Below are 13966 nucleotides of genomic sequence, written 5' to 3'. Positions count from 1 at the left end.
CTTGGAAAAGAAGCAATGGACAATCCTCTATTTCATCATCTAAGTCATCGCAAACACCACAATACCCACTTCTTGGCCTTCTAGGTGGTTCTGCAAATTCTACTCTTAGCATAGCTATAATTTTCTTACTCTCTATCATAGGACACTCAATCTTGAGATGACTTTCATTGGTGCAATTGTGCACCAAATCTTGTATTTGTGCAGTTGTGTTGAGTCCCTATGGCTTTTCTCTTCTAGAAATATTTCATTTATGAGTCTTGATTGCTCTAACTCTGACCACAATTTCATGATTTCTGCATTTCCAACTTTTTCATTCTCCATCTTCTAGACCCATGCTTTAATCCTTGAGGCCAATTACATTGCTTCCACATATTAATTTAATTACCATCCAATATTTTGCTTCAATCACAAATAATAATCTAGAGATGAATTACTCAATTCAATGTTTCTCTATGAGGGGTTCCTCTAATTTTTTGACCACACTTTAAAATCTCTAGCTATAGTCCTTAACAGTTTCATCAACCTTTTAACATCCAATACAAACACCAGAGAAACAAATCACAGGAGGCAGTTAGGCCATGTTGCGAATCCCCAAGGGTGTCGCTCAACAACCAAGGGGGCAAAGGGCGCACACCTTCCAATAGTAATGTTCCAAAAAATCATATAATTTGATTTGGTTGTCACCTATTCTTAGTCTTCTCCATGTGGACTCTAGAGAAAACAGGTGTTTTGATGCTTCTTTGGTGTCCTTCCCAAAGATGGGAAGTTGGCTAAGATTATGATTATGGTTAGGTATGATTCAGATAACTAGGTAAGCCTATGCTTATTTTTGAAGATTCCTCTCTACTCTCCTTGCTTTCCTGTCTATTCTAAGATCCTCTTGTCCTTTCTTTCTTGAACTATTCACACTCTTAATAGCCTCTTGTTGTTTGACAAGCTTCCTCTTTTTACCCTATCCTTGGGTTGTTCCACTAAATGAAATCTTTGCCTAAGATTACCACACAAACTCACAAATTTTCTTCTCATACCCTATTCCTCCATTTGGAAGGGTCCACAAAATGTCACTTTAATTGGCATGCAAGGTGATTCTTGGTTTAGGGGGGCTCATCGCCTCATGTGTCCTTCTTGCTCTTTGGGATGTGTCTTATAAGAATTCCTCATTAATTCTTATTAAAAACTTGAATTACATCCTTCTTCAAATGCTTTTATTTTTTCTAGGGCAAATTTTAAATTATTGAAAATTTTATTTAAATTCATGTTCTCTTTATTTTTCTTCCTTTCCTAGAATTTGAGGGTTCTCAACATCCTATCCTTTTGTAGGCTCACATTCTTGCTCACCACATCATCCAAATCTTTTGCATCGAAATTTAGAGGTTTTAATTAAGAAGTTGGGATTTGTAATCCCTTGAACCCTTTATTAATTGCGACCTTTAGGTGTGATGGATCTAGATTATAATTAGGTTCTTGAGTCAAAAAATTGACTGGCTGAGTACTCTTGCTTGTAGGCTTTTCTTGAACGCTACTACTTCTTAGCCCTCCTCTAATCAACTCAATCAGTTCATCATATTCCTTTAATTGCTTTGCCAACCTTATGAATTTTCTTTTTCTTTTCTTATCAGGGTTATTGACTGCTTTGATATATCATCGTTAATGAGAAACCTTCAACTCGTCAATCCCTTTGATTCAAGCTTATCTAAATTCTCAGAAGCAACCCTCCGGATGCACTCCAATAAGACTTACCCAGCCTTTTCAATCCTCTTGGGGTAAAGTTCCACCCTATCTTGGGTCTGTTTTAACCACCTATCTTCATCAACATTCTTCTCATATGCCATCATGATCTCCTCACCTATCTCTCTTTGTTTCTTTCTGTTTCCTTTTGCCATAGATAGTGAAGTTTATCCATCCATAATCTCATCTTATCTATCCCCAAAAGTTTAACCTTGATCCGACTCAACTGTTCCATGTTTTTAGGACCCCCCTCCCACCATTCTATACTCACCCCTTACGTGCCTAATAGCCAACCCCCTCGAGGACTAGGACCTAGTTTGTGCTATTCACAGCTTTGGAATCATTTTCATCATCATCTTGTAATCACTCTCCTTGAAGATTCTCTCACCACACAATCTCCTTCAGTTTGGTCCTTTCTTTACCTCCAGCAACAATAGAACCAAATGTTGACAAGAAAATGCAAACCGGTGATCTGAGTTATTTCTATGTTAAGAGTTGTGTTTGACCCTAGTGCCATGGATGAGGAAGAGAATTAGAATATATGCAGTAAGATTATAAAAAAAAGAAGGGAACTATACATATACACTCATTCATTATACATATTGAGGCTTCATTAACTTTTCATTTATTCATTATATCATGGCATACTACATTGTCATATATCCTCTATATCTCTCATTACATATTATACTTTGTTCTAGTACCTCTTCTATTCTCTATCCTATCTTGTATGCTCTATCTTATGTACCCTAACTCGTACATACTAATACTTATATTTCTTCATGTATCATATGATTATGTTGTTAATATAGCTTCTCCATGTATAGGGACATGTCCCTATCCCTATTCGTTTGTGGCTGTGCCCTTTTGAAGTGGCCACAAGTTGTCTCTATGTGTTGCATTGCTGTTCCTTTGACTTGGAGTTGTAGTAGCTTTGATTGTTTTTAACTGGTATGGGAAAGGATTATCTTGATGCTAGCCTTTGGCACCCTTTGGGGTTTTCACCATTGGCCTCCATTAGGCTACCTTTCTGGGTTTTGAACCTAATGGGATTAGATTGGCTCTGTCTTGCCAATAGAATTGCATGGTCGATCTTTTTGTTCTCATTCTTTTCTGCATTTAGTAGGTTCTAAGATATTCTATTTGTTATTTGCTTGCTAAGCTCCTTGTCTTAAAGTTCCAAGGAATGTGTTTTAATGTTGGCATTCTTCAGATTCTTTGTTTTTCCTTGTGTTTTTTGTTTGTTACGCTTAATCCAAAATTTGAAACTCGATTGTGGTATCAGGGTACCTATTTTCCTTTGTTAGTTTAGTGATTGTTTGTATGCAGGAATAAATTTGTGTTAGCCATCTCAATTTTAGTCATAAGTTGTGTCAAGGTCCAGAATTTCAAATCCTTGTAGATTGTTTGTCATAGAAATCTCCCCTACCATATCCTATATTCTTGGAAGACTCCCCTTGAGATTTAGAGTGAGAGGTAGGGATTGTAGACTTTTCATTAATTCTTATGGTAGATTGGAAAGCTTGCTTGCACTAGGCTCTCCATAGAATGCCGCATATGCTCTTCATGAAACTGCAAACAACCTATCAATTCTGCAATTTTGAAAGTAGTTGGATCTTTACTTTCTTGAATGGGTATCACCATTGGATCGAATTTTGGAGGAAGAGCTTAAATTTTTTTCTACAATTTTTTGCTCTATGACAGTTTCCCCTTGGGTTCTAAGCTGGTTTACAATGCCTTGAATCCTAATAATAAATTCTTGAATAAACTCAGCTTCTTTCATCCTTCAATTTTCAAAATCTCTTCAAAAGATTTTAAATCTTCTGACAACCTTTGGTAGTTTTCAATAATTCTGAGGGCCTCAAGTTTGTACAATATTTCTTGAATAGGATCCATGTCCTCTTCCTTTTGTAGACCTTCAAATCTCTTTGATTAGAATGCATCCATCATTTTAGCTTCCATGGGCTGGTAGGATTTTTGCTCTGATACCATTTGTAATGTCCTGTTCTAGAACATTTCTTATTTTTTCCTTAAAACATTATTTTAGATTCTAAAATGATAATTGCATTTATATTTATAGATACATTAAATCAATATCATGAGTTTTATTATAATATTTAAAGAATTCTGAAAATAATCTTATCTTGATTTTCTGCGACTTTTCTTCTTGCAATTTACAACTATTTCCTTAAATGTTTGTCCTTGATAACTAGACAAGTTATGGGTTTTCGTCCATTTACTTCATAGGAGAAATTAAGTGTTTTCATCCTTATGTCTCTTGATTTTTCCTTGGAGGGTTTACGTCCTCTTTGGCTGTAATTAATTACTTGCAAAGTCACTTCAGATTTTCTTCCGATTGATACCTCCTCATGGAATGATCCCCACATATATCTTCTTTTTGGAAGAGTCACAATCTTTCTGACACCATTGCTGCTCTTGAAAACATAATTTAATTTTAATTAATTATTTTTGCTAGCACTATCTAATATTGCTAGTGTTACTTCCAGTATATTATTTGGCACCTCTTTTTAATTGCCTAGTTGCTGGAAATGCACAGCTATGCATGCTGTGATTGGTAGCAATTTGGCAGGGGCATGACATGTCAACACAGTAGATCAAGATTACCTAAACAGTTAATACTATTTAAAAATTAACATGCAATCACATGTTTAATTTTATGATGACTAAATCTGAGAAAAGTAGACAAACTAAATACAATCTTATGCTACACAGATATCCTGTTCAAGAACCTCTATTAGCTTGCCAGATCAAGCATAAGCTTCTTAAAATATTTAGTCTAGGTATGTCTTGTTTATAAATAGTTTTTATCATCTTCTATTAGTATATGCTTTGTATGTAGTCAAGCTTATACTTGCAAAATCTCAGAAACTGAACCATTACAGTACATTATCTCAATTTTGTTTCTGTTTAAATTCTATAATAGCACTGTCGTTTGAATTTTGCTCATCTGACTCAGTTCTGGTAAGGCTGTGATGCTATATTTTAAATAAGTCTTTCATTAGTGGCAATTTTTTTTTAAACACAGGTAAAATTGGTCAACTGGGCATTCCAGTGACAGTAAGCTGTTATTTGAATTGTAAAATTGCTTGCCCAAAAAGTTGTTATATGTAGGAGTTGTAGAATATACTTAATACTAAAAATGTTAAATATTATGTCAGAAATAGAACATTAGAGCTAAGTAAGCTTTCCACTAAGATATACTGTGTCATTGCAGGCACAAATACTGGCAACGTTTAAGCCAGTGGTGAATGTGACTCTTCTACCTCTGTATCTGCGTCGAGTTGAGGAATTATGTCATGATGCAATTGTTTCCTTCAGAAGCACCCGCCACAAAACTGTCTCTTACGAAGATTTAGTCAAAAATTCTTTGGTAGTTAATATTCAATTTGGAAAAGTATATTGCAAGTTCTGTTTCGTCTGTTAAACTTCAGCTCATGGAACTGAATATTTGTTCAGTGGCTGTTCCTTTCATTTGGGAAATCATCTGTTTATTTACTTGCTAAATTGTTGTATTTTTATCTGCAGCATGTTCTGGAGATTCAAAAGTTCCTAGGGGTAATACCAAAGAAATTAACTAGTCATCATGTGAAAATACATACCGAGCCTCTTTCAAAGCAGATCCAAAATTGGAAGGAGGTTTATCACAGGCTAAAAGGGACAGAGTTTGACGAATTTTTGCATGATTACTAATTTTGGGAGAATTCTCTGTATCATAATATTGTGAAAAATCTTTAATTCAAATTGTTTCATTCTCATTTTATTGTTGAAAGGATGCCAGTCAAATGTCCTTTCATGGAATTGTGCTGCTGTATGTAATTTTGTAACAGCTGGTTGTTTTCAGCAGGTTGCTGTTTCTCTATTCTCTTTGTAATCTTAGATTGCTTACTCCAATTAAAAAAAATGCCCTTTCATGGAATTCCCATCAGATGCACAAAGGGCTTAGATGGGCAATCATTTCCAGTGATCCCGTTAATATAAAAATTCTTTCATTTGAAGTCTTACTCAAGTGGTTCCTTGTTTCTTATTGATTGTAATGATTTTCTTGTATGATCTGCTATATCCAATTACAAGTATACAGGAGAAATGTTAATGATAATTGTGTCATATAACCTTTCTTTGGAACAGACGGTTATTTAAATTTTATAATATTGCTATTATAGAAATACTTTGTTTCCTGGTTCAAAAGCTATTGTGCTTATACCAAGGCAAGGAGAATATATTTTTTCTTGGAAGATGACACTATTCTCTTATCCTGTGAGGAAATCTTGGATTGCAGCTTTTTAATTCAAGGAGCAAACATCTCTTCCTAGCTTGCTAAATTTAATTGATTTTTCAATGGCTAAACTGGTTCATTTGTGCATGTGATTTGTTTGGTCATTGATATGCAAATTCATTGTTGTTACTTTCTAAGTAACACCTTTTGTGTTGCTATGACAGAGTTACTGCCAAATTCGCTGGTTTTGTACATATGAAATAGGGCTACTTAATGCAGGTAAATTTATTGAAATAATTCAAAGAGCGCTAATGTGGGCTGTTCACGGCCTGCAAGGGTAGGCACATCTCCAGGTTCTTTTCTTCAAGATAGATTCTTTGACCTTACATTAGCAGGTTCTTTACTTCTACATAGATCCTTTCACCCTCGATTCCAGGATAGACTGCTTTGTCTGAGACTCTGAGCACATGTACTTAACAATTCTGAGGATTTGCCCAAGACTGATATAGACTGCAACTTTGTTTTCCTAATTCCTAAAACTTTGTCAAAGATCATCAATGATAATTCTGGTATTGGGGGAGGATTAGATACATTTTATACTTTCTTCCCTTCTATACATCTTTGATTTTTCTGCATTTCCTTCTTTATAGTTCACTGGTTTATACCCTTGTTTTATTACAAAGGCGTTGCATTTGCAGTCCTCTTGTTATTACATTATTTCTTGAATTTATACTATGAATACAGTTTATCAACTTTTTTTTGAATTGATAATATATTACCAGAAGGGAACCTGAGTACATTCAATCACAGCACGGAAGGTAGAATAGTAATACTGCTGTCACAGTTCATGATTACATAGCAATATCACTAGAAGACCATCCTACAAACTTAAACTATAATAACCGGAAGACAGTATAAAATTACAACCAGTACCAACATCTGGAGTTGAGAACATAGAATCTGCAGAATGAAACAGTCTAAGCTTGAGAGTAAACTGTCATAGAACCATAAGCCAAGAGCTCTGGTAAACTGTTATAGAACCATAGCATGAATATAGTAGCAATATTTGGTACTGTATAGCTGCAAGCATACCCAAGTATCTGGTAGACTGGTACTGTATAGACTGAAGCAAAATCTGGTACCGTATGGTTGCAAGCATACCCAAGCATAACGGCTTTTCTTTAGTTTGGGACAGTTGAAGAACTGCACCTATGCATACTGTCACCTGTAGAATGATTGTTAGGTATTATGAACAAATAAAAAATGGAGATGGCCTGTCACAATAATCACTGCAAATCTGGAATCAAAATGTAAGGTCTTCACCCGAAGTCTAGTAATTCTGTCACTAAGAGAATCCATATCATAAGAGTTACTGGGAGTCTCAATGATAAATACATCATCATTAGGAGTAAATACTCTATTCCCATCTCTGATATCTAAGTATTTGAGGAGAGTGACCTGGTGTTTCTTGTAATACTGGTTCTGGAGCTCCATGAAAGCCTTTAAAAATCATCATTTCTCTTTCTTGAAGCAACTGTGTGTTCAAAATCCCTCAGTTCATCAAATCTGTCTCTGGAGGTTTCAAGTGTGATAGTCACCTGCATAGCCGCAGTACTGAAAATGAGTCTTCTAGAAGACTCAGAAAGTTTCCTCATCCGACCTTGATACCATTCATTGTTCTTAAACTTACACAAAACCCAAAGAATTTCAATACAAAGGACAAGCCAGAAAAGGTTGTAAGCTTTACCAAGGTCTTTAATACAACCAACTAAAATTTCAAAGATACACTGACTAAATTAAGAGACCAACCATTTAAGCCAGACAAAAAAATGGACCAGACTTCTTTTGCAAACAAGCACTTGAAAAAGATTTGCTCAACATTTTTAGGAACCCTAAACAATGGGCAAAGATTCACATCAGATTTATACAACAGAAGCTTTTTCAACAACACAAGCGAATTTGAATAATGCTTTCTTTGGTTCTACAACAATAAACCACAGATGAACAAAAGTCAGACCACTGGGCAGGATTAAGGTTCAGATTCCAGCATTCATTGGGGTGTCTGGTCACAACATTAGTGTCCACCAGGAATTAGTTAAATCAAGTTTGAGGCCACTTTATCCAGCAAGGTACCTTCACTTCATCTAGCATTTTTGACCATCTCAGCATCAGAGGCAGATTTAATAGGAAAATGCAGTACTTTACAAGCTTCTTTGATAACTGACCATGTCCTCCAATGGGACTGTGGAAGCCCATACTCGGTGCTTAGATCAGACCAAGATCTCAGCCGTAAATTATCAAGAATATGCGCAAAATTTTTAATTCCTTTACATCATCAAACTTTTGAAGAGCGACCTTGCAATAAGGCAAGGGGTTTGTCCTTGTGATAAAGATTCCACCATATTGATCTATTAGTAAAATTTTTATTATCCACATGGCTGTAGAAATCACAACCCTTGACTTTCTCTCTAATACATTTCCAAGCCTTCCAAATGCTCCTAAAAACATTAGATCCAGGGGGGATAACACAGAAGTTACCAAACAGGGAGTCAAAGATCTTCAAACCTTTCCAACCATCTGGATGTTATTCCTGACAAGGACTTTCCATGGCTCATAACCATCTAGGGCTTTTATAATCCACTTGATTGCTAAGGAGATACCATGCATCTTCAAATTTTTGAGCCCAAGACCTTGCAATTTGCTTACACAACACCAGTCCCACTTCACTAAGTGCCTTGTGTTCTTGCCTTTGCCATTTGACCATAGAAAGGACCTGATTTTTTTCCAAATTTCATTCACTTATAATTACAAAATAGCCAAATTGAAAAATAATACAAGATATAAAAATAAATATTTTTCTAGCAAATTTGTAGCCTTCCTGCCAGAGGAAGAAAATGCATATTCCACTTAGCAATTTTTGTATAAATCTTATCTTCAATCTAGTTCCACATGTTTTTGAGACGAGGGTTGACAACAAATGGGATATCTAAGTATCTCACTTGCTTACTGTTGTGACCATTTCACAAATCGCCCCATTAGGATGGGACCCCCTCTTTTTTTGGGGGTTTTGCTTTCCCTTAGCCAGGTTTTTTCTCTACTTGCTAGATGTTTTGAGTGGGTTAGTGGTCGCCTGAGCCGGGTAGATTAGGGTTTCTCTCAAAGAGCTCATCCTAGGGTTTCTTTCAGCTGAGTGTAGCCTGGATTTGGGAAGTCATATGTTGCATGCCTTGAACCCTAGGGTTATCTTAGAAGGGTTTTACCTTTCAGGAGATTGAAGATGGATAAATTGTGCCAAAGAGATAAAAGTCTCAAGTCAAGGTAGGTCAGGTTTGTTGGTTTTTCATGTCAAAGTCTTGTCTTCTTTCAAGTCAGAGTTGATTAGGCAGAGTCAGTGGCAAAGGGAAGATTCAGGAGGCGATTTTAGGAACTATTGAGTGAATTGGAAAGATATGGAAGGAAATACATCAAAGGGTTGAGTCTAAGGCAAAGTCAGGACATTTTCAAGGTGAATTAAGCCTAGATTAGGGATTTCGCTCCTGACCCTTCCAAAGGGTCCAGAGTGATTCTTCTTTGACCCTCAATTTTGGCCTTGGCCATCAAAAATGAAAATTTTGGAGCCAAGTGGATGGCAAATAGACTTGATGATGATAGGAGGAGGACTAAGAGGTCATTTTCAAGCCAAGAAAGGGAGGAAAAAGGTGAGAAATAAGCCCAAGTAGGAATTTCGCTCCTGACCCTTCCAAAGGGTCCAGAGTGAAATTCACATAACCTTCATTTCTTCCTTGTTATGGCCAAGTTTTGGACTTCTAAGGCATGGTTGCAGTGACCTTGAGGTGTTCTAGCCTTTGAAAGAAGATTGAAGCGATGAAATGGTGAAAATCAACCTAGAATGGAAATTTCGCTCCTAACCCTTCCAAAGGGTCTAGAGCGAAATCTTCCATTTGACCTTCCTATTGCCTTAAGACCTAGATTAGCCTTGTCTAAAGTTAGTTTTTGATGGTGGATTGCCTTGATTGGGGTGGAAGGAAGTTGAATTGATTACGTTTTGAGGAAGAATTGGATGAATGAAGTGCAAAATCAACCTGGAAAGAGGATTTCACTCCTGACCCTTCCAAAGGGTCCAAAGCGAAAATCCTTATAACACTCATTTCCTCCCTTGTTTTGGATAGGCGTTGGTTTCTATGGCATGTTAGAGAATGAATTGGCTTGTTCTTGCCTTGAAAGGTGGTTGGACACATTAAAAGACGAAGATTTTGACCTAAGACATGGATTTCGCTCTTGACCCTTCCAAAGGGTCGAGAGCGAAATCCACTTTTCCTCCACCTTGCTCTTTGATATGACCAAGTTTATTGACTTCTGAGGCGTGATAAGAAGGCTTTGGTGCACATTTGCCTTTGAGAGAAGATTTGAGGTGATGAAGTAGTGGAAATCAACCTAGAATGAGAATTTCGCTCCTGACCCTTCCAAAGGCTTTAGAGCGAAATCCTTAGTTTGACCCCCTATCTTGCCTAAAATGATGAAATGACCTTGTCTTGAGCTAATTTGATGGTAGATTTGCTTAAGTGAGATGAAAGGAGCTTGAGTTCGATCAAGTTTGAAGGAGAATTGGATAAAGGAAGTGGGAGATTGGCCAAGAATATGGATTTCGCTCTTGACCCTTCCAAAGGGTCCAGAGCGAAAATCCTCATAAACCTCAATTTCTCCCTTGTTTAGACCAAATTCTTAGTTTCTAAGGCATGTTGGGAATTGTTTGTCATGTTTTTGCCTTAGGGAGTGACTAGAGGTGGAAGAGATGAAGAATTTTAGCTTAAAACTTGAATTTCGCTCTTGACCCTTCCAAAGGGTCCAGAGCGAAATTCTTGAAAACACCCATTTTCTTCTTAGATAAAGTCAAGACCTTGGTTCTTATGGCATGGATGCAAGGAGAGTGATGTATGTTTGCCTTCCAGAGAAGATTGAAGTTGAGAAGATGAAATATCAAGCCTAGAATGAGAATTTCGCTCCTGACCCTTCCAAAGGGTCCATAGCGAAATTCTCCAAAACCTCTCTTTTCTCTCAAATTTACGCCAAGACAAGTGTGGATCAGGATGAGTCGAGATTGGAGATGTCCTTAGGAGTGACTTTGAGTTGCTAAGAAATCAACAAATTTGAAGGAATTGAGCAAAAACTAGAATTTCGCTCCTGACCCTTCCAAAGGGTCCAGAGCGAAATTCACAAAATATCATTTTTCCTTCAAGTTTGAGCTAGGCCAGGATAGTGATAAAGGTGGATTAGACTTGAAGATTGCCACAAGCTTGCATCTGAGTAAGTTTTGAGTTCAAGAAGTGTGAATTTTGAGCTAAGGATGAATTTTGCCCCTGACCCTTCCAAAGGGTCCAGAGCAAAATTCTCATGATCACCTAATTCACCCATGATGGAAACTAAAAAATGAATCCCTAGGCTTTTGAAGAGCTAAAACTAGCATATGCTTACCTTGAAGAGGAATTCAGAGTGAAGGAGTGAAGCAATTGAGACCTAATCATGGAAATCGCTCCTGACCCTTCCAAAGGGTCCAAGGCGAAATCCTTTGATATGCCTATTTTTCACCTTGTTTGAGCTAGGCCAAGGCAAGTTGCAAGGTCATGATGACAAAAGCATAAAGTAGTGAAAAATCAAGATTGTAAAGGTGTGGAGAGATGGAGTTTCTCACATCATGAACATTCTATTTGATTATGAAGATTAAGGTGTGCTTCATCAAACTTTGAAGAAACTCTAGCATCTTCTAGGCTTACCTATATCCTCTTGAGAAATTCGCAAATCAAACCATATTCAAGACACAATTTCCTTCTCATTAATTGCTAATCAAACCTCATTTGAGTGAGTAATGCAAATCCGCCTAAATTAGACACCTATCAAGTGGGTAAATTGATTTTTAAGTCTTAAAATTAAAAATTTTATCCTTTGGCGCCCAAGAACATTTTTTTTTGGCTTTACTACTAAGTCGACCAGCTTGGAAGAATTTTTTTATTTTTTTATTTTTTTATTTGTGCATTTATGCAAATCGGCCTATTGGTAAAATGGTGAGAGCGCCCTGTAAAGGAAGATGTATTTTGAAATCTTCATTCATTCATTCATTCATTTTTTCCTAAGCAATTTGAAGAGCAAAATTAGAGGAGCGAATTACGATAGGTGCAGGCGAATTTTTTTGATTGAGGAAGACTGGTTAAAGGCTGATTAAAGGCTAAATCATCAAGGGAGAACCTGAAATTCAGATCAAAGACCTTTCGTCTAGCAAATCTTCATTTTTTCTTTATCCATCTTTTCAATTTGATAGCTAGAAATCAAGGAGAAGGTATGTACAATCAGATTTTTGAAAGTATACTGGAGATCTGATTCAAATTTCTATATTAATCCCTTTTGAGGTTAAGTCTTCAATAATCTGATTTGATTCATAAGTGATATCAATTTGAAAATTCATAATTTTAAGGGTTTATCACTCTATTTTCAAATTGTAATCTAACCATTTCTTTAAAGGTTTCAAATCTCCTATCTTGGATACTATACTTAAACCTAACTTAAGCCTCTTTTTGTAGGTATCAAATGACGACCCCAAAGGCCAGTGGATCCACTACCCGACAGGCTCTCATCAAAGAAGATCAAAAGAGGGAATATTTGGAGACCAGGATCGTATCCAAATGGAACAATATCAGAGACACCAATTTAGGAAACTTCAATGTGAAGAAGTTTCGAGAAGCACCCTACATCGGCAAGCCATCACCTGTAGCCAAGAAGATAATTGAGAGTGGCATCATCAAGGCCGATGGCTTCCCTCCCACAGTTAAATGTCACGAGCTGATGATTCCAACACTATGATTCACATTCAAGGACGATTGTAGCCAAGGATGGAACTGTCTTAGCCTATCTTTCTGAAGAAGCTATAAGTGAAGCTTTTCATCTCCCAGAGCTGAGAGATATGATCTGCAAGGGCTTGGAAGGAGCTAGGTCCATCTACAAAGATGATCCTGATACATGTCTGAACTTCGTCAATAAGAATTGGTTACTCAAGAGTAGGCCTCACTTGAACAAGATACCTAATATGCCACACATAATTGATTTCCAAGAAGAATTCAGGGACTTGATAACCATGCTCAATCGGGTTATTGGTGCCTTCAGGCCTTCTTCTTCAACAAGTGGATGTTCTTCTTTATTCAAGTGATCCTCCAAGGAAAAGGAATGCTCAATTGGGCTAGAATTATTAGCAACAACCTAGACGTGCAGTTGAGGAGGCTAGTCCCCACTAAGTCATTTCACATGAGTTCATATGTTATATATTCCTTAGTTTGAAGTTTTGAGTATGCAGGGTTACCCCATAGAGGAGTTGTTGGGAGAGGGACATGAGAGATAAGAGCATGTGATTCTTATGTTCAACTACATCATCCACCTAAGAATTGCTACAAGCTAGTCAATGACACCTTCACGATGTATATCACTAGGACATTGCAAGGAGGGATTCACCATCGACTGTCTCTGGAAGCACAGGAGCTCGTGAAGAAACATGGTGCATGGTTCATTCAATTTCCAAAATTCACCTACATCGGGGTCAATGGGTGTCCTTCACCTCCCTATATGCTGCCAAGGTATCCTACAGACAAAATAATATTACTTGAGGTGACTAGACAGTTGGCAACTTATGCTAAAGCATCAAGATATAAGCATAGAAATGGTATCCCCGTACCTATTTTACTGGGAAATTCAATTGAAGTGTGTCCTAATTCTCAAGCCATAGAAGATGTAGAGAAAGAATTATCTCTATATTCATTCACATCCTTTGCCTCAAGGGAGAATTTCGACCCTCATGGTCATATGGAAGAGACAGTTGGGAAGAAATACAAACATGAGTTTCAAGTAGAGGACTTTTGGATGATTGTTCAGGATGATATGGAGGTGAAAAGAAAGATGCATTCCAGATTACCCTTGGATCTCATCAGGAAATGTAAAGTTTACAAAGTAGCCGATCAAGCCCAG

General features: G+C 37.0%; 1 protein-coding gene across 6 annotated transcripts in view; it reads left to right on the top strand.

The window, feature by feature from the left end:
• LOC131068727 (uncharacterized) overlaps window positions 1-5750 on the top strand; it is a 93963-nt gene extending 88213 nt beyond the window's left edge. For all 6 annotated transcript variants that reach the window (XM_058004005.2, XM_058003983.2, XM_058003989.2 and 3 more), the window contains 2 exons: window positions 4964-5119; window positions 5275-5750. In XM_058004005.2, the coding sequence (XP_057859988.1) occupies window positions 4964-5119; window positions 5275-5439 (321 nt within the window). In that variant the 3' untranslated portion in view covers window positions 5440-5750. The remainder of the gene's footprint in view (window positions 1-4963; window positions 5120-5274) is intronic.
• Window positions 5751-13966: the final 8216 nt, after the last annotated feature.

This window comes from Cryptomeria japonica, chromosome 11 (assembly GCF_030272615.1).
Source record: "Cryptomeria japonica chromosome 11, Sugi_1.0, whole genome shotgun sequence".
NCBI classification, from domain to species: Eukaryota; Viridiplantae; Streptophyta; class Pinopsida; order Cupressales; family Cupressaceae; genus Cryptomeria; species Cryptomeria japonica.
The sequence above is the reverse complement of the archived record's forward strand: the minus strand, read 5'-3'. Positions and strand labels throughout refer to the sequence as shown.